Here is a 25739-nt window from a genome sequence, read left to right on the forward strand (position 1 = left end):
AAATTTATGATAAATAAGATTGGGTACAATCATGAGTTTCATAAGAAAAATAGGTATATGATACCTTAAGAAACTCTCCAAAAGTCAATTGAGAGTTAGTTGTACCTAAACCTTTTAACCAAGAGCGGGCCAGTCAAACATGCACCAACAAATCTGGTTTTCTGCTTCATCCTGAGAGGGGTGCCAGCCGAGTGCAGCCCGGCAATTCACTTTGAATGATGTCATAATCATGAATTTATTAATCATTTCCTTGTAAAAGACCTTAACTGTTCGGAAACCAAAAAGACAAGGCTAAAACATCAACATGACAAAAATGCAGACAAGATTACCCAATCTTCATCAATTACCACAACCATAAGTAACCCTTTTATTAGAAATGTTATAATAAAACATAACAAGTTAGATAATAATTCACAGCAAGAACAAATTTGGGTTCATGATATACAGCCAAACCCCACAACAAAAAAAAAATTATGGGAAAACAATGAGTAATGCTACAACTCCTCCATCAAGTAAATGGACCATCTTGTAAATGACAAAGTCTAGCCAATTTTAATGGGTGCGAAATTCAATTCTGGTTCCCTATAATTGAGTGGTGATCTAATCACCAAAAGAATGAATACAAATTTATTTAAAATTATTTCCTTCCAATCGGGCCTTGCTGGCAACCAAGGCAGCTGTGTGGCATTTCCATATACTATATATAGACAGCTAATTTTGTAACTGCGGATAAACTATCCTACCACTAGATTGCATTCAATCCCACAAGCTTGCGCAGCTGCTCGCAAAGTATAAAGGTAATTGTAGTTTGTGGACCCAATCTTGCAAAAATGGCGAAGCCCCTGGTGAGAATTTACAGACCAACATTGAGAAACCGGAATGTTAACACCAATTGGAAAAAAAAAAAGATGAATTAACAATATTTACAGTTGTTCTATTATTATTATTATTGCTTCCTCTCAAATATATCCAAGCAAAATTTAAATTAAAATTGAAAATCAGAATGCAAAGATAAATCTGGATAATACTGGTATGTTCATTGTCCACAAATTTAATCCATGTGCATGAAAAAAGAAAAAAGAAAGAAAGAATGGAAACTTATGTACAATCTCACCCTTTATAAAGTCCTCTGGGGCCTTCTGTACGCAGAACCTGTAACCATAAATGCAAATATATTGGAAAGAAAATTAATGTTGTTGTGTATACCTAGGTGGAAGGTCTGCCACATGTTATAAGTGTTAACAAACGTGTAAGACATAGCATGACTGAAAATTTTTTTTGTCAAACCTTTGGAGGCCATATCCACCAACATCTAAAATGAGGTTAAATTCTATAACCTTAACCTCCCCCACCCCAAAAAAGGTAAGGGCCCAAGACAACAACATACTGATACGTAACAATTCTCTTTTGCTTTTGGTAGAAGCTCTCAGCAATGCCAAACAGTCCAGCTTCAGTTGTAATGGTTACAATTAAAACTAATAGATGTCAGGCAAAGCCCCAGTGCATTAGCATATAGCTCAAAAATGGGTAAATAAAATAGTAGAAAACTTTGCGAACAACAAGGGACCAAACTTTGTGGTCTAGCAGTTGAGGAAATCTTCAACACAATAAAGCATAAATTCTGGATAATAGGAGCCAAACTAAGTAAATTTGAAGAGACCTAAGCGTATTAGAAGGAGAAGAGCAGAAGGGCATTAGGGTTCTTGCTCTTTTGGGATACTGAAGGCAACTGTCATTTTCCAACATCCATGATATATAGCTCTACCAAGCACAAAAACATGTTTTAATCCATGGCATCAAAGGAAACTAACGAAAAGTAAAAGGCACAATAAAAGTGCAAAAAGAAAAACTTGAGGAGATAAAATGAGCAACGAATAGCAAAATACATAAAAAGGCACAAAAAATAAAAATAAATTCAATACCTGATATGCACAGTGAAATCCATTTTTATAGTTTCCAGCTCTTTCTCGTTGCAACATAAGACGGGTTTTAACCATGTCAATGGGTGCCGTTATTAGGGTGCTCACCAAGCCAGCAATTGTACTTGAGCTTCAAGAGATGCAAAAATCAAGAAATAAATAGTGTCAGAAAGAAAAGCTTTCACAAATATAATGGTACATTCTAAAGTATTAAGCAGATATTTGAAATACCACATTTAAACCCTTCTTCTTTGCTCTCAAACGAAAAATTTGCTTGAGTTAAATTATGTCCTAATATTTATCTCCCCCCCAAAAAAATCCTATTTCTGCATGTTTACTTTTTTCTATAATTTTCAATTTCATACATAACTTGTCAACTTTAATGATTAATATAATAAGGTCAAATTTTTGGAGAATATCTTAATACATATTCCTTTATTTAACATCTATAAAATGGGCAAAGAAGACAGAAATAAAAAAGCACTAGCAGTGTCATACGTGAGATGCAGATAAAATCCTTCTTCAAGAGGTGTCCATTTCATCAATATCTGCATTAATAGAATTTTAAAAAACTTAGAAAATGGGAGAAAAAGGAAAAGTGAAAAGAACAATGATAACAGACACTCTAGCTAGATAATAAATCAAACACGAAATTAATCATCCAAAAACTTTGGAAATTACTTCGTGGATACTCAAACTGAAAAACAGCATGCTTAGAAATTGACCCGCTTGGATTCATCATATGTTGCAAGCTGTGAAGCTGTCAAAGCAGCAGCTCTAGCTGTAGCAGGGCCAACACCCTTCCAAAGAGCACCTATTCCTTCTTTGGAGACAATTTTGCGCAGTTCTGCAATTGGCCCTCTTTGTCTCATATCTGAGTTCATCTGTAACCGCACCTGATAGCAGAAAACTACCGTTTCTTAATCCCAATATGAACTTAGAAGATCAGAATTAAAATGTCGTAACACTACCTTCAGAACTTCCACAGGATTGGTCAGGGCAGTTGAAATGCCACCAGCAAATGCTCCAGATGCAATCTTAACCAAAATGTTGGTGGAATCAAAGGCCCAATCACAGGCATATTTTGATGGTTCATACAAGCCTAAACGGAGACCTCCATATAGAAGAGACCTGGTCAACGCAGGTGTCAATCCCAGATATAGAGACTTCGGTCCTTCATTTTTCAAAACTTGAACAAATAATGGTCCCTATTTATATCCATAAAAATAATGAAATTTCTAATCAATAAAATCAGATAACCAGGAATCATCATCATGAAAGTAAACTAACAGCATTGGTAAAATACCATTCCGATCAAAGGACCCCTCTGACCAATGAGCTGCATTTGCAGCCTAACTTTAAGCACATCTGCATGATGAGCATAGATAAATGAATTAGCAGTACATTCAACAAGGCCAATATGATTCTACTTCAAAAAATATCTTTCCATACACCTTTTTGTGTATTTTTGTGAGTTTGTGCTTTAGTTGAAGCATTTCAATTTAATTCCTCTCAAAATTATAACATTTTTCGTGACCAATCAACTAATGTTTGAAATATGTAATTGAAAAAGAAAGCCTTTAACTTCAAGGTTTTATGTCTATTGATCATTCTCAATCACTGACAAAAAAAAAAAAAAAAGAACCATCTTTTTACTAGCATTAAAGTAAAATTAAAAAGATATACCAGAGTACACTAGCATTGAAACCATGCTTGAAATGCAAATGAGAAACTTCTCACCATAAAAATGGCATTCCCCTCATAATTTAAACAAAAATTCCATCAATTTTAAAATTTTCCCTTAGACAATATTATTAACTTTGACGCGTGCCATCCACGAAGAACCAGATTTGATTAATTCATCAACTTTTCTAAATAATACCATTAATCTTCAAACTAAGGCAATTTGAGAATATTTACGTGATTAATAGCGAAAAGCACATACAACATTTTTGAGATTAATCAAGTAAATAAAAATAAGGAAATAACAGAGGAAAAAGAAAAAGCGAACCTAGAGGATGCGTAAGGCCGGTGGCAACTGCAACGGAGAAACCACTTGTACCAAAATGATAAAGAGCACCCGACGGGGACGTTGCCCAATTCTGCTTCTCGTTACGTTTAACGGTCCCTGCCATGGAAAATAAAATTAAAAAATCAACCGAAAAGGAAAGAACATTAGAAGTTACTTATCATTAGCATTTTCCTTAACTTTCTTTTTGTTTGCTTGGTAGCCAAACAGAAGAGAAAGATCCAAGGAGATGTGAAACGGACCTGTAAACGATGAATTTCGAGAAGCCGAATTGCCTTCCATCTGCTAGCCTTCCTCCCTTTTCCTTTCACTTCCTTCCGACCGTTTTGTTTTTCAAGGAAAAGGAGCGCGTGATGATTGGCGTTTCCATTGGGGGGGGAGGCAGTAGTTATGGAGGAGTTGTCTTAAAACGGTCAGTAGAAAACGGCGTCGTCTTCTTAGAGCTTATGGGGTATGTATTAAAAAGGAAAAAAAAGGTGTAGTAGTACTAAAATTTGATCGGTAGCCGCTGGCTGCAGCATGTGGGGAAAACGATGCAGGCGTGAGGCAAATTGGATAATAGAATGTGCTGTGTTTTGGAAATTGTTGGTAAAAAGCATTACTGACCATTGGTACACTAATTAGGGGTGCGGAAATTAAAAATAGAACTGAATAATTGAATGAATCGAAATAAATTTTATTTTTTCATTCGATTAATTTAATTTTTTGAATAATTTGATTAGGGTAGTTTGATTATTAAAATTAATTTGGTTAGGTATTTTCTTAATTGCATTAATCGAATTTAAGTTATTTGCTCAAAATTATTTATTATTGTTTTTATCTATGTTTTTAATTATTTGTTGTTTATATGAGTATCTATTTTATTTGTTATAATTTATTATTATTATTATTATTTTTAATATTTTTATAGTATTGATTTATTAAAAAAATACAACATACATAAATATATATAAATAAAAAAATAAAAAAAAATTCAAGTTTGGTTTTCTAAAATCGAACCGAACTAACGAATTAGTTCGATTTCGGTTAATTCGGTTATTTGTAAAGTTCGATTTGATTTCGATTATTTTTTTAACATAAGATTGGTTAGTTCGATTATTAAATATCTAAAATCGAACTAATCGAAATAACCGTTTGCACACCCTTAACACCAATTACATTTACAAATCAAATTGTTCTACCTTCCAAATAAATAACATCACTGACCATTAAATTTTAAGACAACTTTAAAGGGTAAGAATTTTACATAAGAGAAACTTTATGCTTGTTAATGGTGTATAACAATATCATAGGAGTACTTGAGCAGTGGCTAATGAATTTTGTAGGAGTAGTTAAAGAGCAATTAAGATTATAGATTAGGTCAATGATTCAATTTGAAATAAAAAATTAATCAGTGTTGAAAAAAATTAAATTATAATATAAATTTTTATTAAAAATTTAAATATATTAATGTAAATAGATATAAAGCACAATGAAAAATTAACATTAGATTTTTATATTAAACCTCGTAAACTATGCTTGACGTGCTTTCAAATTCATGGAAGACTAAATTCCTGTCATGGTGTTGGTAATCTTTTTTAAATAATTCTAGAAAAAAAAAGAAAAATAATTTTAAAATAGAAAAAAAGAAAAAGAAAAAAAGAAAAAAGAAGTAAAATGAAAAAAAAAAAACTCAATAATTCGTGTTGTGTAAACATACTACGTGGTAAATGACGTGCCATAAAAAATTATTGATTGAGAATTGAGTGTTTTCTTTTCTATCCAATCAAATGTTAAAAAATGATTAATTATAGGAATTTGAAACAAAAAATAAAAAAAACTAATTGCTTTAAACTGATTATCATCATTTTAATTAAAGTAATCATTTTTAATAAACAAAACCTTCACTTTCTTTAATATTCTCTAAATTCAACGTATCTTATAGCTAAAATGTTATCTCTCTGTCTACAATTCCTATTTTTCTTCTAAAAATCGTTTGTTGAGTAGTTTTGAATTTTCAAAAACTGTAAAAGATGTAGAGAAAGAATTTATTATTATTAGTAAATAAAATTCAATATTTCTCTTTTAGATTTTAAAGAAGAGAAGAGCATCAAATTTTCCTTACAAATTCTAAAAAAAAAAAAGAGAAAGGTTTGACTTTCTTTTATTATGAAACAACATTATGTATTTTTGTCAGTTTCAATATTATAAACATTATGTGTTCTACCTTTACTTTTCCTCTTCTCAAAATCGTTTTTTAGTATTCTTAAATTTCTTTACACCAACTTTCAATTGAGTAACAATAATTTCAATCGAGGTAGAAAAGTTAGATTATATTTTTTTTAATTAAGGAGGATGTCTTCAATTAAAAAGATAACAATCAAACAAGAAACAATGATAATCCATTTGAAACAATTAATTTTTTTAATTTTTTATTTCAAATGCCTAATTAATAATTTTTAGATATTTAAAAAAAAAAATTCAATTTCGAATCAATAATTTTTAATATCATGTCATATGTCACATAACAATAATGTTATTAACATAAAACATTAATATATCACATGACAAGTGATGTGACATAAAAAATTACTAATGAAAATTAATAAATAATTAATAAAAAAAACTTATTTGATTCAAAATAAAAATTTAAATTTATTTAAATATAATAAAAGAATAAAAACTAAATTAACTTTTTTTAATATAATTTGAAAATTTATTTGAATAAATATTAGTAGCTGCCTTTTGATTTTGTGTAATCTACGCAGCCCTGCTTTATATGTTGTAGCGATAGCTTCACCAGTTTTCGCCAGAAGGCAATGAGTTTCCGTGCATTGTGGATTTGAGCTTCTAATTAAGAGCTTGCGATCACTGGTTTATCTATGCTTCAAACGCCCCTTTTTCCCAGCGCTCTTAGGGCTCTACTCCTGTATTTGGAGCTAAACAATCACATTAAAAAACTGCGGTGGCCATTACATATCCGCTAGATTAACAGCAGCCTTCATTTGCAAAGGTATTTGATAGTGAAAATTAGGGTGAAAATAAGGATTGGAGACAAAATACACCCTGTATCCTAAGTATTTAGTAATAGGTCCCACTTTACAATATATATATATATATATATGTATATATCATGTGATGACCATTAAGAAGTCAGCAAGAGTTTTATAATCGACATGGCCCATCTCTCCCCTTTTAGTGGCCATTGTAATCTGGTAGAAGAGGGCTTCATACAAAATATATAACTGACTCATTCTAATTATACTTTTATGTGATTAGAGAGATTAGCGTTTGCTTAACCTTCTGCTGTGTCTGTTCCCCTCTGAGATCTTTCTTTTTTCTTTCACAAACTTGACCAAGAGTTGGTGCCTGTCAGTGGAAAATGCAGCATTAGAAGAAGAAAACAATACGCTTTCTTCATTTTCTGTCAGACAATAGAAATATGATACCAAAACAGGGGAAAATCCGATGCCTAAGGATTCTGCAATTTTTCTTCCAATTTCTTTTCCATGATTGATTCACGGAGTATTAGTCAGTCTCTGCTAACTGGTCTTCACAATTCTCTCAAGGGTCCTTATACCGTCTACAGACACGTAAAGGAGAGTTGCAAGATGATTATACTATTATCAGCAGGTCAATTTTTTCCTGGGAAACTGTTATCGCTGCACTTCTGAAGTGCCTTGTTACTGGCTCCAAATTAGAAGCTCGTATGACTTGCATTTGGGAGAATTTGGATAATCTTCCTCACGTGACAATGAATTGAAATGCTACGCTAAGCAAAGAGCATAATGATGGCCCTGGACTCACAACAAATCAAGTATGCAGTATGCTAAGCAAACAGCATATTTTAGATCTTGCCGGTTCTTCAACCCAATGTTAACCAGTACAACCGAGATGGTGCAAAATCAAGGATACTATTTCATAATAAATTTCATAACATTTACCTCTCATATTCCAATTTTTGGATGACAATCCCGCTCAGCAGAAGCTCTGAACTATAGACTGCTGCTCCTGCATTTAAAGTATACTTTTTCAATTACCAGAAAGCTGAGTGATCATTTTGAACGAAAAGAGGAAATATCAATGTACAACCTTTATCAAGTAAGGGTCCACAGATTGCTAGATCTTCTTCACAAGAAAGAATCAAGAGATCATCTGGAATCTTTTGATCTTTTGCTGCCAATTTCTGACTAGTCCCCACTACCTGAGGAGCAATTTTCAGGAAGTCATTACTTTATGATAGAGGAAAATGATATATATAAATGATTGTCACATCTTGAGACACAAGAAAAGGTGAAAGGGAAACAGATAAAGTAATATCAACCAGATTCAAACGTCAGTAATGACTAATAGCTGTAGATTACCTATGATATGAAGGTAGATACACGTACCTCACCTCCAACTGCTCTGACCAAGCTGGTGATCATCTCTTTATTAGGTTTAACATTTTGGGTGATACAGACTCTTCTACCCTGTCGAGAGATAATAGATATCAGCATACAAGATGTTCAGTAATGTGAGAAATTTCGGGTACAAGTTTATAGCAACCAAAAGAGATATCTGGTTAGAAATAAATCTCATAGCCTCAGACAACCACCTTTAGGAGTGGATACTGTCTTGCACGAGCCAATGAAACAGGCATGCTAAAGCCAATTTCCTTTTCCTTTTTGGAGTCCCTCAGCATGTAATTTTTCTCGTCAAGTAAGCAACTTGCTTGTCCACAGCTATCAAGCCATAGATGCGTCACCACTGGTTTGCCAAGAGCAATGGCTTCCAACATGTTTTTTGTACGCACAAATTCGTCTGCTATAAAATGTGTGGCATCCATGGAACATGATGTGATAGAAATACCCAGCCGTGCAGAGATCTGCAGAAATTAAAAGCTAGCTGTAAGCATATCAAAGAATATTACAATCAAGACTCATAAGTCGTCTGGTGAACTAGAAACAAAAATACAAGAAAAGAAACCTTTTTCTGCTGCTTGATTATGTCATCACCCAAATGCTGGCTAAACAAGACTCGAACAAAGGCCACTTCTCTTCGTGTTCTGAAACCTTTCCGTGTAAAATCAGATATTGAGTCAGGAACACCTAATCCATTAAGCTCTTTCAAAATTGATGGTTTTGGTAGGTTTTTGTTGCAATGTCTTCTATGATATACGTAAGGCATATTGTTGAATGATGTCTCATTCACACTTTCTCTACAACTAACTCTAGTATTACATTCAGTACCAGAGGATTCAACACTCTTTTTCTGCAATATTCCAAAACTATAGTTCTCTGAGCCATTGATAACCAATGTAGAATCCATATAATCTAGCTTGCCAGTTTGGACAGTCTTGGATCTATCCAAGTTTGAAGCAGATATTCTAGTGCTTGTGACTGCAGAATCACTGTTTGTAACAATACCTGCAATTTGTTCATTACAATTCCGTCTTGATAAACTTTCATCAGAATTATGTTCTAAAGAAAGTAGAGAGATGGCAGAACACTTTTTCCCCTTCATGTTGAAGTTATTAAAAGTGGTTTCATCATCTTCTGGCATTTTCTGACTTCTGACAGAATGCAGGTTGTGTTCTTCTGTACCAACACTAGTGAGTGAAGCAAGCATGTTACTCGCTCCACCATAATGGACTGGCACTTTACGGCGTGTTCTTTTTCCTTTGGGAATTAATCTTAAAAATCTGGCTATTGCAGCTTCTTGTGTACTAATTTTTTCTTGTTCACTCAGTTTGCCATCTAAAGCTTGAGCAGAGGTATTAGAATGCAACGTGGAGCATTTCTGCTTGCCATTCAACAATTTAGGTGGATCAGCAACCACACGTTTCCTCTTCCTCTTATATATAAGCATTCTGCCCTCCTTAACATTATTGGTCATTACTCTATGTTTAGCTGGTTGGTCCTTGGTCCCTTTCATGCTAGCTCCATCCCAGTGCCTAGTTTGATCAATAACAGGTTCCTTCCGTGACAGTTGTTTCCTGAACAAGGTTTGCTCATCTGGAATTGATGGACTCACACAACTCACACACTTTTTTAGGTTGTTGCTGCTCACAGCATGTGCCTCTGATTGCTTGCTCTTACATGGTTTTGGTTTTATAGTGTGATGCAACACCTGATAATTACAGTTCCAAGATGAATTAAAAACTTCTTTACTATATCTTCTAGTAGAACGCTTTCTTCGAATTGACTGTTTTGCTTTGTCTCCTAACTCAGAGGCAGCAGGTTTTTGAAGGGAATGCTGCTCCAAATCAGTTCTACTCTTTGTTTTGTCTTCAGGAAAGTCTGTGTGGAAATCTTCTGGACCTTCACATATATCACCAGCTTTGCAACCAATAGGGGGACCATAAAACAAAGCCTCCATCGCTTCTGCAGCTATTTGAGTACCAATTCCGACATCAAACATGTCTGGTATGTCTCCTGCAGTACCACTGGCTTCAACCTTCTCCCATGGTGATTCTTTCCGCATGAGGTTATCCAACTCCTTGACGGATCCATTTATGAGATTCCTTTCAGATTCTTGTTCTATCTTGGTACTCACTTTCGAACCCTGCTCCATGAAACTTGAATGTGAATGACTTGGACATCTAATGTCCTTGTCGAGGTTTACAGACTCTTTCTTCTCTTCATGATCGTTGCTTAAGCCTCTTTCCTTTTTACTGTGGAGATTTTGATGCCGTTTATCAGTCCTCTGCCTGAAGTCCCCAAATTCAGAAGATGCTGTCATCCTCCTGCTAAAGGAATCAGTCTCTCCATGCTGATCGCTCTCAAACCATTCAAAGGTTACCATTTCTTTGACTGGAGATCCCCGATTGATTATCCTAGCCAAACGTTGAGTTCCCTTTGCAGTCGAGACAAGAGGTGATTTCTTCCGTGCACCTGTTCTCTCTTCAACTCTTTGACACATATCCGCATCATTGAAGGTCAAGAAGTTATCCACAAAGCAAAGTGCATTAGCTTGGGATGACTCTTCAGGTTCTTGAGAACAGACATACTCCAGCCTTCCAGTCTCATGATCACATACAGACAACCGAGTCACATCTTTTTTCCCATGACTCCTATCAGTATTGACAGAAAACCCTTTCTTCCCTTCAATTTAAACCATAGTAAATGTTATCTAAAAATTGCCATATACACCATGAGGTTCAATAAAAACAATAACACAAAGCAATCATATTGGTCACAATTTCCCAAAAAAAAAAAAACAAAGAGGCACTGTAAGATAAAAAAGAAATTTTTAATCAAAAAATGAAAAAACTGAAACTAAGGGAATACTAACCTGCACCAAATTGTTTATCAACTGCATCAGCATCTAAACTTTGGGTTTGTCTCTCCCTCTTTGGTAGGTCTACTTCTTTCTCTTCCAATCTTCCGGTGATCTTACCGTCAACAAAACTTTCAGACTTGGTTTTACGAACTCCTTCATCCTCACTGTCAAGAACAACTTCCATATCAAACTCACACAGTAACTGTCCAGCTTTCACATCCTCCATATTACCTAGATCATCATCATCCACTACTTCAGTGTCAAAGCAAACATTCTCCAACTGGGTTTGGTTTTCATTTAATGGACTATCAAGCACAATGGTATCATCAAAAACGGAAGTGTTTTGCAACTCTCCGTACCCATCTTCATTCAACCTACTTCCTACATTGTAATCGAGATGAAAAAAGAAGAAAAAAAATCATTAGACCAACTCCGATCAATACATATTTGTCCAATCAAGATGTATTTTCTCTCATCAATTTTTGAGACTTTTCTTCGTGATTAACAAAAATCCTACAAAATAAACAGAAAAATAAGGTACAATTATAATAAAAAAAGCGAAAGATTACCGGACGGGGACTGAGACTCAAAGAGCAGAGTATCAGTGAGCTTATGATAATCAGCCATTCAATTTTGTTGAATTTTCTCGGCGATCATTCATTGGAAAACTTAATTTTCCTAAACAATGGAAAGGAAAAGTGAAAGGGTGACATAGAACCAGATTTTATGCAACAGAAACAGCGTGGGATTTTTTTTTTTAATTTTTGAGGGGAAATGGGAAATGGAAAATAATGGATGGAGTAGGAAACAATTCAGAGCATATTGTTGGAGGGAAACCTGTATCGTATGGTTAAAGATATTTATATATTTTTTTAAAGTAACCAAACAACCAGGGCATTTGGTCTAGTGGTATGATTCTCGCTTAGGGTGTGAGAGGTCCCGAGTTCAATTCTCGGAATGCCCCTATTGGTCTTTTATTTTTGCCATTTTCAAACCTCTTTGGCTTCTCTATTTTATTGCACAGAAGCAAAAAAAAAAAAAAAATATTGCGAATGAGATTTTGATTTATTTCATTCCGACTTCCCAGTGGCGTCCATGCCCACACTGTGCGAAGTTGAAAGACGAAGATGCCCAAGCCTCGTATGCGTGTGCTGCTGGGTCTAGGATTATGCCCAAAAGCCATAAAAATAGGTAAAACCAGAAATATGGGGCGTTCCGAGAATCGAACTCGGGACCTCTCGCACCCAAAGCGAGAATCATACCACTAGACCAAACGCCCTTCCGGTTTTCAAATGCACTCAATATCTTTTCTCGTTTTTCTTTAACTTGATTCCTTTCCGCAAAATGGGAACAATCCTAGGGGCACATTCTTTTATATTGTTATGGTTTAGGATTTTATTCTCGAAAAATACTTCTCGTATAATTATAGGGCTTGGCTTATTTAATCTTACTATAAATTTATCTCCTTGCTGTTTAATATTTATAGAATTGTAAGGGACGTAGAAATAGAAAAATTAAAAATAAAATATGAAAATTCTAGTATGTAAAAATTTCTATTCAAATTTTAAAAGAGGATACAAAGTTAATAAAATTGAGAAATAATTATCTCTGATTGCATAATTGAAGTCCAATGGGCTTTTTCCATGCAAATGAAAAGGAAAAAGTAATTAATAGAATAATGGATTCTTGGATGGGAGACCTTAGTTGGAAGAAGTTCTTCTTAGGTTGGGTTGCTTAAAACAAAATATAGCTCCTCCAAAGTCATCCCAATTATTGTTCTATGATCAGGTACAAGGATTACTCGTGTGATCAGATTCAAAGTCAAAGGTAATGACAAAACCCTACCGACTGCCTTTTGTTGCTCTTAATATATTAAGATGGAAAGCCTAATGCCTGATCAACAAACAGTTCTCATTCTTTTTAATTGAATAATACCTGATTCATGCTCGCCGGCATTAGGTGCAATCATGTTATTAATTCCTCAGAAAAACTCTAGGTTTTTTTTTTTTTTTTACAGGAAATTAGGTATGCTATCAATGATCACCCCTAATTTACAATCATCAATGTGCCTTGCTTTTTATATAATTTTGATTTGTTTTCCTAAGATGTATATATCATTAATTTGATTTGTTACTACGTACTTTAGTATCAGGTATTTTTACATATACAAATTCATCTTTTATACTAGTTCTCGTTTGATTGGATTGGATTGCCATGTTTTAATTTGTCTATAGCTTGATGCATGTGACATGTGCTAGCTAGCTTCAATATCCTCCTTAATTAGGTTTGATGGTTGATGACACAGCTAAAAACCTTAAAAATATATATATAAGACTTAATTTCAAATTGAATGTGCATTGTTTTTCTATCTCGAGAAACTTGAGAAAGTTATGCAGTCATCAGAATTACTTGAGAGAAAGATGAAATTTGAGAACCCCCACATTTGTTTTTCCCTTTGAATACAATCTTAAGAATTGTTAAGTTTGATTAGGTTGGAATAAAATTTTAGAAGTTTTTGATTACACACTGATTAATTTAATTTCTTGAGCAGCCATTATTAATTTATTGTGATGAACATGAAGTAGTCTATATATCCTGCAGGCTCCAGAGCACGTGACGAAATGGCAGCCAGGGAGTGGAATGATCTTCCTTGTGAACTTTTACAATCGATTGCTGATCGTTTAGGTTTAATTGAGTTTCTCAGCTTCCGTGGTGTCTGCAAGGATTGGAATTCTGCTTCATCCACCGCTTCAGCTGAGATTGAAGCCTTACCAAGTCACGAACCTTGGTTTCTATTATACGGTGAAAATTCTGAATGCGTGTTGATTGCTGAATCAGGCAGAAAATACACCATCACTATCCCAGAATTGAATGGAGCAACCTGCCTCGCATCAAAACAAGGGTGGCTTCTTCTACTCCGTGAAGGCTCAATGTTCTTCTTCTGCCCTTTCTCTCGTGCGAGAATAGACCTTCCAGGGCAGTTCCCTCACACGGCAATCTTTGACGACCATGTAGCAGTATTTTCATCTCCTCCAACTTCACAAGACTGCGTTGTTTGCGTCGTTACCAAGAGTGATGAAACACATTTAAAAGTGCATGTGATTCGTCGTGGAGATAATGCATGGACCGAGATGTACACTATAGGTTTCGCAAGCAAAATTGAAAATGCTGCTTACTGCAATGGAGCTTTCTACTTCTTCGACGATACAGATTTGATGCTTTATCTTGGGCTCGAGAATCGAAGGCTAACCATTACTAAGGTACGTTATACACAGTCGCCAAAAGACAAAGGCATCGGCTTAAGATTTAGCACCGATTCTGAGAAAAATGACATGAAGAAGCGGTTGGGATTGGCAGAGGGATTTCCACTTTCTACTTGTGGAACCATAGTATCTGGTAAAAATGCTGACAAGATGGTCCCTTATGAAAACACCGGGAATGCTAAAGAATCTGGAAGCCGGGGCCTCAAAGGGGTATGGTTTCAACCTCGTTTCCATCAAATTGACCAAAATCATAGTTGGTGATCACTGCTCCTTCTAAATTTGGTTGTTTAGATTTAGTCACAATAGGCCTAGTGTTTGATCAAGTACTGCCAATAATGACTCTGGCTGCATATGCTTGAGTCAAGTTCTATAAAAGTTGTCCCGCTGTTATTCAACCTTTGTTACTCGGAGTACTGCCATGATTGTTTTTTGGCCTCTCTTTATTTTCCTGCGAGATAATTAATTAAGAGAATGGGTGTTGGAGGAACATGTTCTTAGCATACTATGAGGATATTAGACATATAGAGGTGAATTACTGCCATGCAATGATCTCCATCCTATTTCAACTTTTTTAACGTGTAATAAAGCATACTTTAGATATCAAAAAATTGGTAAAAAAATCACTAACCCTCTTTTTTATGACACAGCAATCTCATTTCCATGGAATCATATATAACTTAATCAAAGCTTGTTTATTATAAAAAAGAACCATTAATATACTAATGCAATTTGTAAATAGTTGATTTTGATTAATATCTATTTTTTAAAATAATTATTTTATAGCGTAATATTATACAGAGAATAATAAAAATAACTAGAATAAGTGAAGTATTATTACGTAGAACAAATAAAATAAGTGGTAAGGTTGATGAGTTACTTTCATCTTGGATGTTTAGGAGAGTTTGGCTTGGTTGCTTAGATATAGAGATAATTAAGAGGTCTTCTTCTTAAAGTAGTGTTTTTTCCTTTTACCTTGTTCTCATGTACTTGCTTACGTACACTTTTTTTTATACCTGTTCACGTATATCTTTTCCTTTTAACTTGTTTTCATATAGTTTTTCATGTATACATCTTCTCTATACCTTCTATTCGAGAACAAGTCTTATTACGTTCAATTAGTTCAACGGTCACTCACATTATATGCCATAAAATTACCACCTTAATATCCATATAATGTGTGACAGTAACAGTTACTCTCATTCATTAAAAGTATTAAAACCTATTCTTGAGCAACCGTCACTTTTGACACTATATATAGAGCCTCACAATTCATTTATAAGGGCTTCTCTTTCCTTTTAGAGCTAACACATTCTCCTCTAGAATTTCTCTCTCTAGTTCTCTTCTACTCCCTAATTTTTTTCTTATTATTTTCCACTTGCCACTATACTCAAAACTTTAGAAACTACTCCGATTTTCCTCTCTATCGCTTCCAACGCATCATTTTACTTGTTTGCAACGCTTCTTCTCCTTATCACAAGAACCCCTTTTATATTACTTAATCAAATTATACAATTAGTTTATGTACTCTAACCAAGTGATAGATTTAGTTCAGGTATAATAATTTGTAATAATTAAGTCTTTATATCATTAATTATGTATGTGAAATTTTCTTACTAATGTAACATTGAATATCATTAATTATGTATGTGATTTTCTTACTAATGTAACATTGAATATGATAATATATGTATGTGGAAGCATTGGATATGATAATATGTTAATGATGACGTGATATTTTTAATCATTTCACTAAATTGTTTTTACTGTTTTAAATTATGAAGCATTAAATTCAATTGTTATTTGTCTCACAACACTCTTTCTCTAAATCTTAAAACTTATTTGTATTTTTGATCTATTTTTTTTCCAATGTCATCTGAAACCATTTGCTTTCTTTCGACAACACAAAAACCCTAATCTTTAGATGCATTACCTCTCTCTCCACCATCATGAATCTCAAGTTCTTCACCTTAACCATTGTAGTCTAGGCCAATGCCTTAACTTCCTTTGCACCCCATGGAGGCCAATGGCTCCCATAGCAACTTGGTGTCCTTACCTCTCTATCATTTTATCTGCTTAATTTGTTAAGGTTTTTTTTTTTGTAAAAGAGAGAAAAGGTTAGCTTTTCGAAGGATAGGGTCTAATTTTGATGGGTTTTTTTGATGTGGTGGTAGTGAGGTAGTGACAGCGGTGGCTGAGGGAGCAACCCAACTCAAGAAGACCAAAATTGAAAATGGATATATATACAAATTGAGCTTTTTTTTTTGGATAAAAATAAATTTCAAGATTTTATCTTTATATTTCTTTCTCAATTTTTTTTAGAAATTCCAAGTGAGATTGTGATAATTTTTTGATCTTGAAAAGGTTGTGATTAGGATGAAAATGTGATCGATTTGGTCTTTTTTTTGTAGGATTCTAGTTAGATTTAGTTCTTTTACTTGATTAGACCATAAACAAGAAAACCATAAAAACTAACTTGTAGATATAACTAAAAAATCTAAATAAATTTTATGTCTAGTGCGTGTTTGGGTAGTTTATACGTTTTTTCCATTTTATAGTAATAAATTCCTCATGATAACTTCACATTAGATAATTTCACCTCAGTACTCATAAAATCCTCACACTAGACAATTTTATGTCACTATTCATAAAATCCATATAAGTGCTTGATCATGACATGTCAATATTATCGTTGCATCATTCGTAAAATGCCACATCATTATTATCATGTCATCAGATTCAAGGTCATATCAATAAGAAAATATCATATAAACACAACCAAATGTCATCTTAATATAAATAAGTGAAAAATTTAACACCGTTAATGATTATATTGACACTGTCAACTTTGGAAAGTAAATAGATTTAATTTTTATAAATTATTGTATAAGGATTAAATTCACCATTTTAACACAATAAAAGAACTAATTACATAATTAAACCAACTTAAATTGCAAGAAAGATTAATACAAAGTAAATTACTACAAACTTTTATCATTCTGGGAGGTCCGTTTGATTTCTCAACCAAAATATTCTAGCATATCTTGACAAAACACTTACTTTGCTTAATGATTACTAGTAGTTGAATTAAATGCTACTTAATACAGAAGGTTATGGTGATAACTAATATAGTTCTAAGTAACTTTTAAAGATTTGATTCGTTGATTTGCTGTATCTAGGAATAGGATAAGAATATTTTACAACTATCTGGACTGTATAGTAGACTTGTAGTTTTATTGGTTCCATTCCTTGCAAGATGAAAGACTTGATTCCTTTTAGGCTTTCACCAAAAATATTTTAATTACATATATTCCGTCATCTTATGAAGTCAAATAAGCTAAAGATAACATTGATTCAACCCCATGACAATATTACCCTTGCAACTTGACCAATTCTTTCTAGTCATATGATTATATCAAAGGTAAAATCAAATGGACTGGTTCAACCAATGGGGCATTATGGTGACGATGTGTAGACATCTCTTTCGTCTCTGTTTCCTTCCTTACGGGCCCTCACTTGGCAGAAGCTCAAAATAGCATACCCACCTTACCTTCTCTCTCTCTCTCCATCCTTCAGCACCATATTCCATCAGAGATAGCATGTTCAGGATTGGATTAAGGTCAGTTTCTTCATGTTTTTTCTTTTGAGGTCTTTGGGTCTTCTTCTTTTGCACTTCTGAGTAATTTTTGAGTCACAGTTCAGGTAAAAACTCATCATTTTGATAAGATGGGCAACCCTGTTTGCACAGCCCCATCATCTGTTGCACTGTTTTCTGGATGCTTTTCTTCTTTTATTTTTATGGTGTATACAGCTGGACGTACAGCTTATATTTTGTTTGCTAATGTGAAAACAGCAAAAATGTCTCCATATCAAGAGCTTCACTTGTCCAGAGCTTTTTTGACAGGGAACTGTCGACAGAAACCGGAAGGTATGGCGATGTTCTCTATGCATCTTCTCTTTTTTTTTTATTCGAATTATATACTGGTTGTTAGACTCTTGTAATTATTGCATTTCCATGTTTTTACCAGCTAACAATAATAACTTCAACATACAAATATTTTATTAGAGATCTAAATCTCATCCCTCTTAATAAACTCGGAGTGATCTGAAGACAGAAGCTCCGGTCGGTGCCACCAGACTATCCAAAACTTTTGTCTAGTTCCTTGTCGGTTTAGTTTCCAATTCATAGGAAAAGTACAAAAATAAGTTAGATAATTTTACTTTAATTTGAAGTGCCTCATTTTCATTTGGTCGTACTTCTAACTTTATGAGTTTTTAAGCTATTAGATAATTGGAGTTTAATGCCATTAAATTATCCAAAAAATAGAGATAGAGTTTAACGTCATTAGAACTTGCAGAGTAATGTAAAGGCTTGAACCTTGAAGGGCCAATCTCACTGCCAAGTGCCAACTCTCGCTCGGCCTTTGCCACTGGATTCCAGTTCGCCAATTGTGAGTGGAAAGAAAATGATTGTCCATCATAGATAATGAAAAACCAAAGCTTAAATCATCCTTGAGCATACATAAATAAATGTGGGCGGTGTCTTGAATTGCTACATAACTGGCCACTTGACCCTGAAGATTAGATCTTCCATCAAGTATAAAAGAAATTGTTTTTTCTAGTAGTACCCGCCCTTGACGGTTTTGATTGGAAATTGCCGTCAGAGCGGATTTGTTAATTAACTAAACAATGCACGTCTGAGCTTTGGAAGATACCCGATGGAAGGATTGGTAGCTTTTTGAATAGAAAATTGTCTCTTGTTAGTTTGTTCTAATAGAATTCTACTACTACTGCTTAAAGAGGCATTTTTCTTCAGTTCTTCTCACCCCTTCTTTTTGCATTTCCTTTTGCCTTCCCTATTGATGGTGACCCCTTCAGTTCTTCCCAATCCCACCTGGATGCCACTAATCCTACCACTACCTCAGGACATTCGACATTGTTCTCTAGTCAAAGATACTTCGCGGAAAAGAAAAGCTAAAATCTTAGTTGCCCTTCTAAAATATTTTCTGATTTTTGAGATAAATAAAACTGCTAGTAAGAACAGTTGCCTAAGTATTTGCCTTCATGTATCGGGGCCCTTTCGAAACTAAAACGTTCTAAACAAAAGGAAAAGCGTGACAAAAAAGAGAATGTCATTAACTTTTTACGACTCTTCTTTGACTTTTGATTACATATAAGGTAGTAGTAATTAGTCTGTTTGCGGTAATTAAAATTTTTTCTGCTATGTATACTGCTATCAAAGCAAGCTAGAAGGCAAAGTAGCAATAATCACTGGGGCAGCAAGCGGTATTGGCAAGGCAGCTGCAGCAAAGTTCATTAGTAATGGAGCCAAAGTTGTCATTGCTGATGTACAGCACCAACTTGGTGAAGACACGGCAAAAGAACTAGGACCCAATGCCACTTTTGTTTCCTGTGATGTAACAAAAGAGTCAGATATTTCCAATGCTATTGATTTTACCATCTCCACACACAAGCAACTGGATATTATGTACAACAATGCGGGGGTACCTTGCTACACTCCTCCTAGCATTGTTGACCTCGACCTTGCAGTTTTCGACAGAGTCATAGGCATCAATGTCCGAGGAGTCTTGGCCGGGATCAAGCATGCCTCACGTGTGATGATTCCACGTAGGACTGGCTGCATTCTGTGCACAGCTAGTGTCACAGGAATGATAGGTGGACTAGCTCAACATACTTATAGCGTGTCAAAATCTGCCGTTATTGGAATGGTTAAGTCCATGGCGGCAGAGCTATGCCAGCATGGGATCCGCATCAACTGCATATCACCGTTTGCAGTTCCAACTCCGTTTACATTAGAAGAGATGAGCAGGATTTATCCACACCTCGATGCTGACAAGCTTGTGAAAATGATACATAATTCTGGTGTGCTAGGTAAAGCTACATTGGAAGCGGGTGATGTGGCTGATGCTGCAGTCTATCTTGCATCTGATGATGCAAAGTATGTTAGTGGGCATAATTTGGTGGTCGATGGAGGTTTTACATCATTTAAGACATTGGAATTTCCTGCACCAGATCAGTTGCAGTAAGACTTGAAGTGTTGTAAATGCTGCTCAAAGGATATAATATTGAATTACGATTGGTAAATTTCAAATTTCTTCTGGTTATTTGAAGTCCTGAGAATCAACAATAAGCTAAACACAAATGAATTTAAGCACCTTCTGATTTTAGATGGTTGGCCTTCATTATGTTTTCACAACATGACCAGAATTTAGTTTAAACTGAAGTATCTCAAAACTCTTATAAAGAAGGAAAAAAATTGTCACTTGAGAAAGCATTAGAGCATTTTTTTCAAGAACTGGTCTCAAAACTTGCGTAACAAGAGACCCTTATTTTATTTTGTCAAGCACAAAACTGCTTATAGAGATTGAACAAGGGAGGAGTTGGATTTTTGCCAGCACCAGTTCACAAAGCTATTTTTGGGGTTCAGGGGTGAAGATGCATACATCAGCCTGATTTCGAGAGACATGGCAAACACACATACTACTATCCATCAAACAATTTGGATAAACTGTTATATTTAATGAAAACTAGCACAACTTATGGAGTCTTAAACTAGCATGGAATTTGCATGGGGCACTCTGTTGTAAGTGCTTTAAGTTAGGAACCGCTATCTGTTCACCATAAAAGCCAAATGTAGTGAACTTCACAGATTTTGAACTTAAAACACTCCGGAAGAGATCTTCAGCATGGTATTCCTCAAGATCAGAATTGGTCCATAACAACTTTGCGCATGAAGTCTTCTGGAGCTGCAAAGAATCAACCAAAATCACCTCAAGTTTTGCTACATGAGGTTGCATAACAGATGGAAACATGTAATTCATTGTTCCCAGAGATAATTAAGGAAACAGATTAAGGTGAAGATCACTGCCTAGGCCACCGCTGAACAGCCTAAATTGACCCAGAGCTTGCCTGACATGCAGAATCCAGAAATGAGATTTTGAGAGAGAGTAGGCATGAAACCAAAAAAAGAATGGACATTATCATATAGGTGGTGAAAACCTTATAACTTTCATGACACACATCGGTGAAAAAGACGTGTAATTATAAGATTCACCAAACATAAAAAGTTAATATAACATGAGTTGTCTATATATGGAATGCCATTTCAGTTTCATCTAACTTAGTTATCATTGTGCTACAGGAATAATAGAATATAATAATAATAACTTTTGGATTTGTCATTTGTCACGTATTTATGTAAGGAACCAAATCTTTCTCATATGTTCTAGAGAGAGAAAAAATAATTTTTAAATTGATCTAAAAGTGGGATGTGTATTTCCTCTGCATATAAAATAGTTAGATATTAGACATAATATTTGAAAAAAGTTTTGAAATATTTTAAAAATTCAAATTAACTCCTATTTTTTATTACGTTCAATGAAACTCCTGTATTTTTATTTTGAATCAAATAAATTCTTACAACAAATACTTAATTAATTGTTATTAGTTAAAATGTTACTGTTATTTTATACTCATGTGGTGTTGATGTAAATGGTAAAAATATCACATGATTATATCATTATGTCACATTAATATACCACATCATCATCCATTATAACATGCGAGCACTATATATCATAAAATGATAAATGACATTTTGACTAATAATAATTAATCAATCATTAGTTATAAAAATTTATTTGAGTAAAAATAAAAGTATAGAAAGTTTAATTGAACGTAATAAAAGAATAAGAGATTATATGAATTTTTATGAATAATTTAAGAATTTTTTAAATATTATGTCTAGATATTGCTATGTTTAAAGATTACATATACAGTATTATTTAGTTCATCATTAAAACAAGGCTATCAACAACAGGCTTTAATTAAGATCATCCTAATTGGAATCTGCACTTCAAAATACTAGCTAGGTCGGACACGATGGTCAAATCAATTTGGGAACGACCCCTTCATACCATTGCCAATTATGGCTTCCAACACTTACACTATCTTTGGTAGAAAGAAAGGAAAATAGAGGTAAGAAAAAAAATGGGTTAGGAAAGAAAAATTGTATTTCCTTCCTTCGGGTTGATATGAAGAATGGAAAATAGAAGAAGAGAAAGAGATTAAGGTAAAATTGTAAATAAAATAATTAATTTAACATCACTTTTAATAAAAGAAAAAGAGATTAGAAGAAAAATAATATTTTTTTTTCATTATTTGGTTAGAGGGAAAAGACAATTGAATATATTTGTACTTTTTCTTCTTCAAAATCTAATCTTTCCAAAAGTGACAGGAAAATAATGTTTCTTTCCTTCTTTTGATAGGAAAGAATAAGACGAAAAGAAAAAAAATAATGGATTTGCACTTTTTCTTTCCCTCAAATCTATCTTTTTTTTTTTTTTAAAAAAAAGACTGCTCTTTTTTACTTAAATTAATTATTTTATTTATAATTTTATCTGTAACCTCTTTCTTTCCTTTTATTTCCACCTTGCATTATCAAAATCGAACATTAAGAAGAAAAAACAGCTTTCCTTTGTATCTTTCATTTACTATGCTTCCCTTTATTTCTCTTCCTTCTCATCAAACATAGTCACATTTGGAAGGATTAGATTTGATGGGAAAAAAAATGCAAATCTATGCATTCTCTTCCTCCCTCTAATTTCCCTCCTACCAAACTGTTTTCCTTGTACCTCCTTTCCTTTCTGCTTCTTTCCTTCTAACTAAGTGTTTGGTAAAACAGATGGAGATTTTATATCCTTCCTAATAAAGTACTCTACCTCTAAGTCAAAAGGTAACATTAATAGATGAAAATTAAAAAATAATCAGACTCAAAAGGGAATTGCTGAATGAATTAGGAGAAACTGGAACCTATTGAACAGATACCATTAGAGTAAGGAATTTTAAATCAAAATAAGAAAGAAAGGAAATTAAGTAAATTAAAATACAAAACCAATAATTTTACTACTCACTCAATATATTAATGAAAAAGTTAATTTATTACACGAAAAGATGGATAAAGAATGTTGTTTGACCAAACAAAGCCTTAGTTTAGTATATAAGGTCACGTATATGTTCACATAGTTACTCTATGGCAATAACCAATCGTAACATCAATGTCCTCTTATATTCTCTCTTTAACCTTGATCAGTTCATCGAACAGATCATTAACCACCAGCATTAGAGTAACACCCGGAATAATCCTAGTCCTGGTCTGAATATGCTAAGCCACAAAATATTAGAAATCAGCTCCTCCTAATAGCAGAGCTATCCAAAGATGCAATGCCAAATAGGAAATTGACAACGACAAGGGGGAAAGAAAATATAGCAACTATCACTTCCCTTAAGTTTAAAGAATGTCCTCATACATGTCCTACTGGCTACTACATTGCTACTCGATAAGAGAGCAAATAAAATCCACTGGATACTGAATAAGAGACCACATTGATTTGAATGAATACCATATTGAAATTTCCTTATAACAAGTCATGAATGCTAAGCATCATTATAGGACTATCAAACCCAAGACACAATTTCCCACAGACATAAGAACTTTCATGGTATACATCACATTTCCTACCCATATTTACTTCAAAGCTGCATTTTACCTTAAATTTGAGGAACTTATCATGAACACTGATTTATGCCATACAAGATATCAACAAGTAAGTATGCTTCCTCCTACAGACTTTGATGCTCATGGATCAAGTTACTGGCATGAATTTACTATAGAAGAGGGAATACCTTAATAAGTAAAAAATTTCCTCAACGTGAATTCAACTTTTGTTATGTTTCTATACTATTCGCAGATTTTTTGCAGTAAAAATACCAAGAGTTGTAGCCTTGAGGTACAACAGATACTCAATTCTCAGAAAGTGTAAGACAGAGTACAGAGTGGACATTACATGTATGATGCACAATTAAGGATTAAAACAACTCAAAGCACTAACAAGTTGAAACTGTAAATACCGAGCACTCTTCAGACCTTCAACTGGTCAAGAACTCAACCTACTGCTGCTCTATCCGTTGAATAATTAAGTTGATTGCTGCATTTGCTGACGAGAATGCCCCATGGAAGCTTTCCTGATAAGAAATGGATTCTAGTTCTCTAGCCATCTTCAAAAGGATCTCACCGATGTCTGGTTGTTTCTCTAACAAAGATTCATAGTACGACCGGGCAGCAACCTTGCTGATCTCCACATTTGTTTCCTCTGGGCAGTATTCATCATCCAACCATTTATGCAGGGTAACCCTGAGCCATTCTGATTCCTACAAACACAAATGGACGTTATGACACCTAAGACAACCGGTGCCAAAGTATATAAATTAATTGTTTTAGACCTAAAGAACTTCTCAATTCATTCAATAAGGCCATAGAAACAGCAAAAGAAGAACATAAATGACTCTAAGCTATTTAATGAAAGCAAGTAATGCAGAATTGTTAAACGTTTTACATATACAAAATTGGAACGCAAAAGACAAAACAGCAATTCCAATTATAAGAAGTAAATTAAAGAGAAATTTAAGTGTTTGGTACCTCCAAGGCCTTGGAAGGGAGTAACCAGTAGTCCGGAACTCTCAGGTCTTGCACTAGGGTTTCTGGGTCTTGTCCTTGCTGATTCCCTCGTGTCTCCGAAGAAGACTGTGATCTTAGAATAACGAGCGAACGCTGGGTTCTTTTGAGAGGAAAATTAGGGGTTGGAACTGACTGAGGGAAACGTGCTTGCGACCTACGAAGGTCATCGGAATTCGAGATGGTTGCCGTTGCGGTTGCGAAGGAGAAATATATGGATTTCATTGTTTGGTTAAAGTATTTATATTTGTCTGATGTTTGCTCTGGGATTTTTCTTGTTTCAAAAGGGAGGAAGACAGTCCTTCTCGAATTTGGACGGAAAATTGATCGGTGGCCGGAAAAGAGTGGGTGATCACTCAGTTGAGTATGGGAGTTTGCCAGTTGAGATATTAATATCCGCTACTGTTTCGGATAAGAAAGCGCGTGTAAACGGCGCCGTTTTCATTTACATCATGTTTGTTTAATTAAGACCTAACATATAAGAAAATTTTGAATTATTTAAAAAAATTAATGAAGAGTTTACTTTTTATTACGTTGAATTAATTTATTATAATTTTATTTTAAATAAAATAAATTTTTATTATTAACATTTGATTTATTCACGTTAATCAAAATATTAAGTAATCATTTTATGTCATATGAGATTAATATGACATATTAACATATCTTAATAAATAGTGATATGATATATTAATGTAATATGATGATATTATCATATAGCATTTTTTACTCATTACGGTAACATCATATCAATG

At 34.0% G+C, this 25739-nt stretch overlaps 5 protein-coding genes and 2 non-coding genes across 14 annotated transcripts; 3 read left to right on the forward strand and 4 right to left on the reverse strand.

Annotated features, from left to right (window-relative positions):
* On the reverse strand, positions 344-4538 carry LOC18613459 (mitochondrial substrate carrier family protein ucpB). The gene is made up of 9 exons (XM_018114225.1): positions 4191-4538; positions 3931-4047; positions 3226-3287; positions 2891-3127; positions 2645-2815; positions 2418-2467; positions 1923-2049; positions 1115-1152; positions 344-842 (listed from the first exon to the last, which is right to left on the reverse strand). Exons 1-9 carry the CDS (start codon positions 4228-4230, stop codon positions 746-748), a joined length of 939 nt encoding a protein of 312 aa, XP_017969714.1. The 5' UTR covers positions 4231-4538; the 3' UTR covers positions 344-745.
* On the reverse strand, positions 6925-11938 carry LOC18613460. Of its 3 annotated transcripts, none has more exons than XM_018113788.1 (8): positions 11760-11938; positions 11203-11571; positions 8896-11012; positions 8525-8794; positions 8319-8399; positions 8020-8131; positions 7872-7932; positions 6925-7296 (listed from the first exon to the last, which is right to left on the reverse strand). In XM_018113788.1, exons 1-8 carry the CDS (start codon positions 11815-11817, stop codon positions 7212-7214), a joined length of 3153 nt encoding a protein of 1050 aa, XP_017969277.1. In that variant the 5' UTR covers positions 11818-11938; the 3' UTR covers positions 6925-7211. The 3 variants fall into 3 exon arrangements, with proteins under 3 accessions (XP_017969277.1, XP_007050762.2, XP_007050761.2); XM_007050700.2 differs by having other exon boundaries at positions 7872-7938; XM_007050699.2 differs by lacking the exon at positions 6925-7296 and adding an exon at positions 7311-7724 and having other exon boundaries at positions 7872-7938.
* On the forward strand, positions 12083-12154 carry TRNAP-AGG. The gene has a single exon. It is a non-coding gene; the product is annotated as a tRNA-Pro (tRNA).
* Positions 12398-12469, reverse strand: TRNAP-UGG. Its single transcript has one exon. It is a non-coding gene; the product is annotated as a tRNA-Pro (tRNA).
* Positions 13812-14714, forward strand: LOC18613462 (F-box/kelch-repeat protein At1g57790). The gene has a single exon (XM_018118100.1). The coding sequence runs from the start codon at positions 13812-13814 to the stop codon at positions 14712-14714; it is 903 nt and encodes a 300-aa protein (XP_017973589.1).
* LOC18613463 (short-chain dehydrogenase reductase 3a) lies at positions 17954-20624 on the forward strand. Its single transcript, XM_007050704.2, has 3 exons — positions 17954-18069; positions 18304-18378; positions 19693-20624. The coding sequence occupies exons 1-3, from the start codon at positions 18050-18052 to the stop codon at positions 20495-20497; spliced, it is 900 nt and encodes a 299-aa protein (XP_007050766.2). The 5' UTR covers positions 17954-18049; the 3' UTR covers positions 20498-20624.
* On the reverse strand, positions 20836-25386 carry LOC18613464. Of its 6 annotated transcripts, XR_001926179.1 has the most exons (4): positions 24949-25386; positions 24397-24680; positions 21340-21380; positions 20836-21217 (listed from the first exon to the last, which is right to left on the reverse strand). XR_001926179.1 is itself a non-coding variant. In XM_007050705.2 (3 exons), exons 1-2 carry the CDS (start codon positions 25207-25209, stop codon positions 24420-24422), a joined length of 522 nt encoding a protein of 173 aa, XP_007050767.2. In that variant the 5' UTR covers positions 25210-25386; the 3' UTR covers positions 20836-21217; positions 24397-24419. The 6 variants fall into 6 exon arrangements, 5 of the variants coding, with proteins under 5 accessions (XP_007050767.2, XP_007050770.2, XP_007050768.2 ...); XM_007050705.2 differs by lacking the exon at positions 21340-21380; XM_007050708.2 differs by having other exon boundaries at positions 20836-21380.

Source organism: Theobroma cacao, chromosome 1, assembly GCF_000208745.1.
Source record: "Theobroma cacao cultivar B97-61/B2 chromosome 1, Criollo_cocoa_genome_V2, whole genome shotgun sequence".
Classification (NCBI taxonomy): domain Eukaryota; kingdom Viridiplantae; phylum Streptophyta; class Magnoliopsida; order Malvales; family Malvaceae; genus Theobroma; species Theobroma cacao.

Coding starts and splice junctions, on each gene's coding strand:
- LOC18613459 (XM_018114225.1), bottom strand. CDS start 4,230: ATGGAAGGCAATTCGGCTTCTCGAAATTCATCGTTTACAG. Junction 2,468..2,644: donor CATATGATGAATCCAAGCGG/GTCAATTTCTAA, acceptor CTATTAATGCAG/ATATTGATGAAATGGACACC. Junction 843..1,114: donor CCCAGAGGACTTTATAAAGG/GTGAGATTGTAC, acceptor AATTCTCACCAG/GGGCTTCGCCATTTTTGCAA.
- LOC18613460 (XM_007050700.2), bottom strand. CDS start 11,817: ATGGCTGATTATCATAAGCTCACTGATACTCTGCTCTTTGAGTCTCAG. Junction 8,400..8,524: donor GACAGTATCCACTCCTAAAG/GTGGTTGTCTGA, acceptor ATCTCTCGACAG/GGTAGAAGAGTCTGTATCAC. Junction 7,939..8,019: donor TGGACCCTTACTTGATAAAG/GTTGTACATTGA, acceptor CTTTAAATGCAG/GAGCAGCAGTCTATAGTTCA.
- LOC18613462 (XM_018118100.1), top strand. CDS start 13,812: ATGGCAGCCAGGGAGTGGAATGATCTTCCTTGTGAACTTTTACAATCG.
- LOC18613463 (XM_007050704.2), top strand. CDS start 18,050: ATGTTCAGGATTGGATTAAG. Junction 18,070..18,303: donor ATGTTCAGGATTGGATTAAG/GTCAGTTTCTTC, acceptor ATGTGAAAACAG/CAAAAATGTCTCCATATCAA. Junction 18,379..19,692: donor CTGTCGACAGAAACCGGAAG/GTATGGCGATGT, acceptor CTGCTATCAAAG/CAAGCTAGAAGGCAAAGTAG.
- LOC18613464 (XM_007050705.2), bottom strand. CDS start 25,209: ATGAAATCCATATATTTCTCCTTCGCAACCGCAACGGCAACCATCTCG. Junction 24,681..24,948: donor TCCCTTCCAAGGCCTTGGAG/GTACCAAACACT, acceptor TTGTGTTTGTAG/GAATCAGAATGGCTCAGGGT.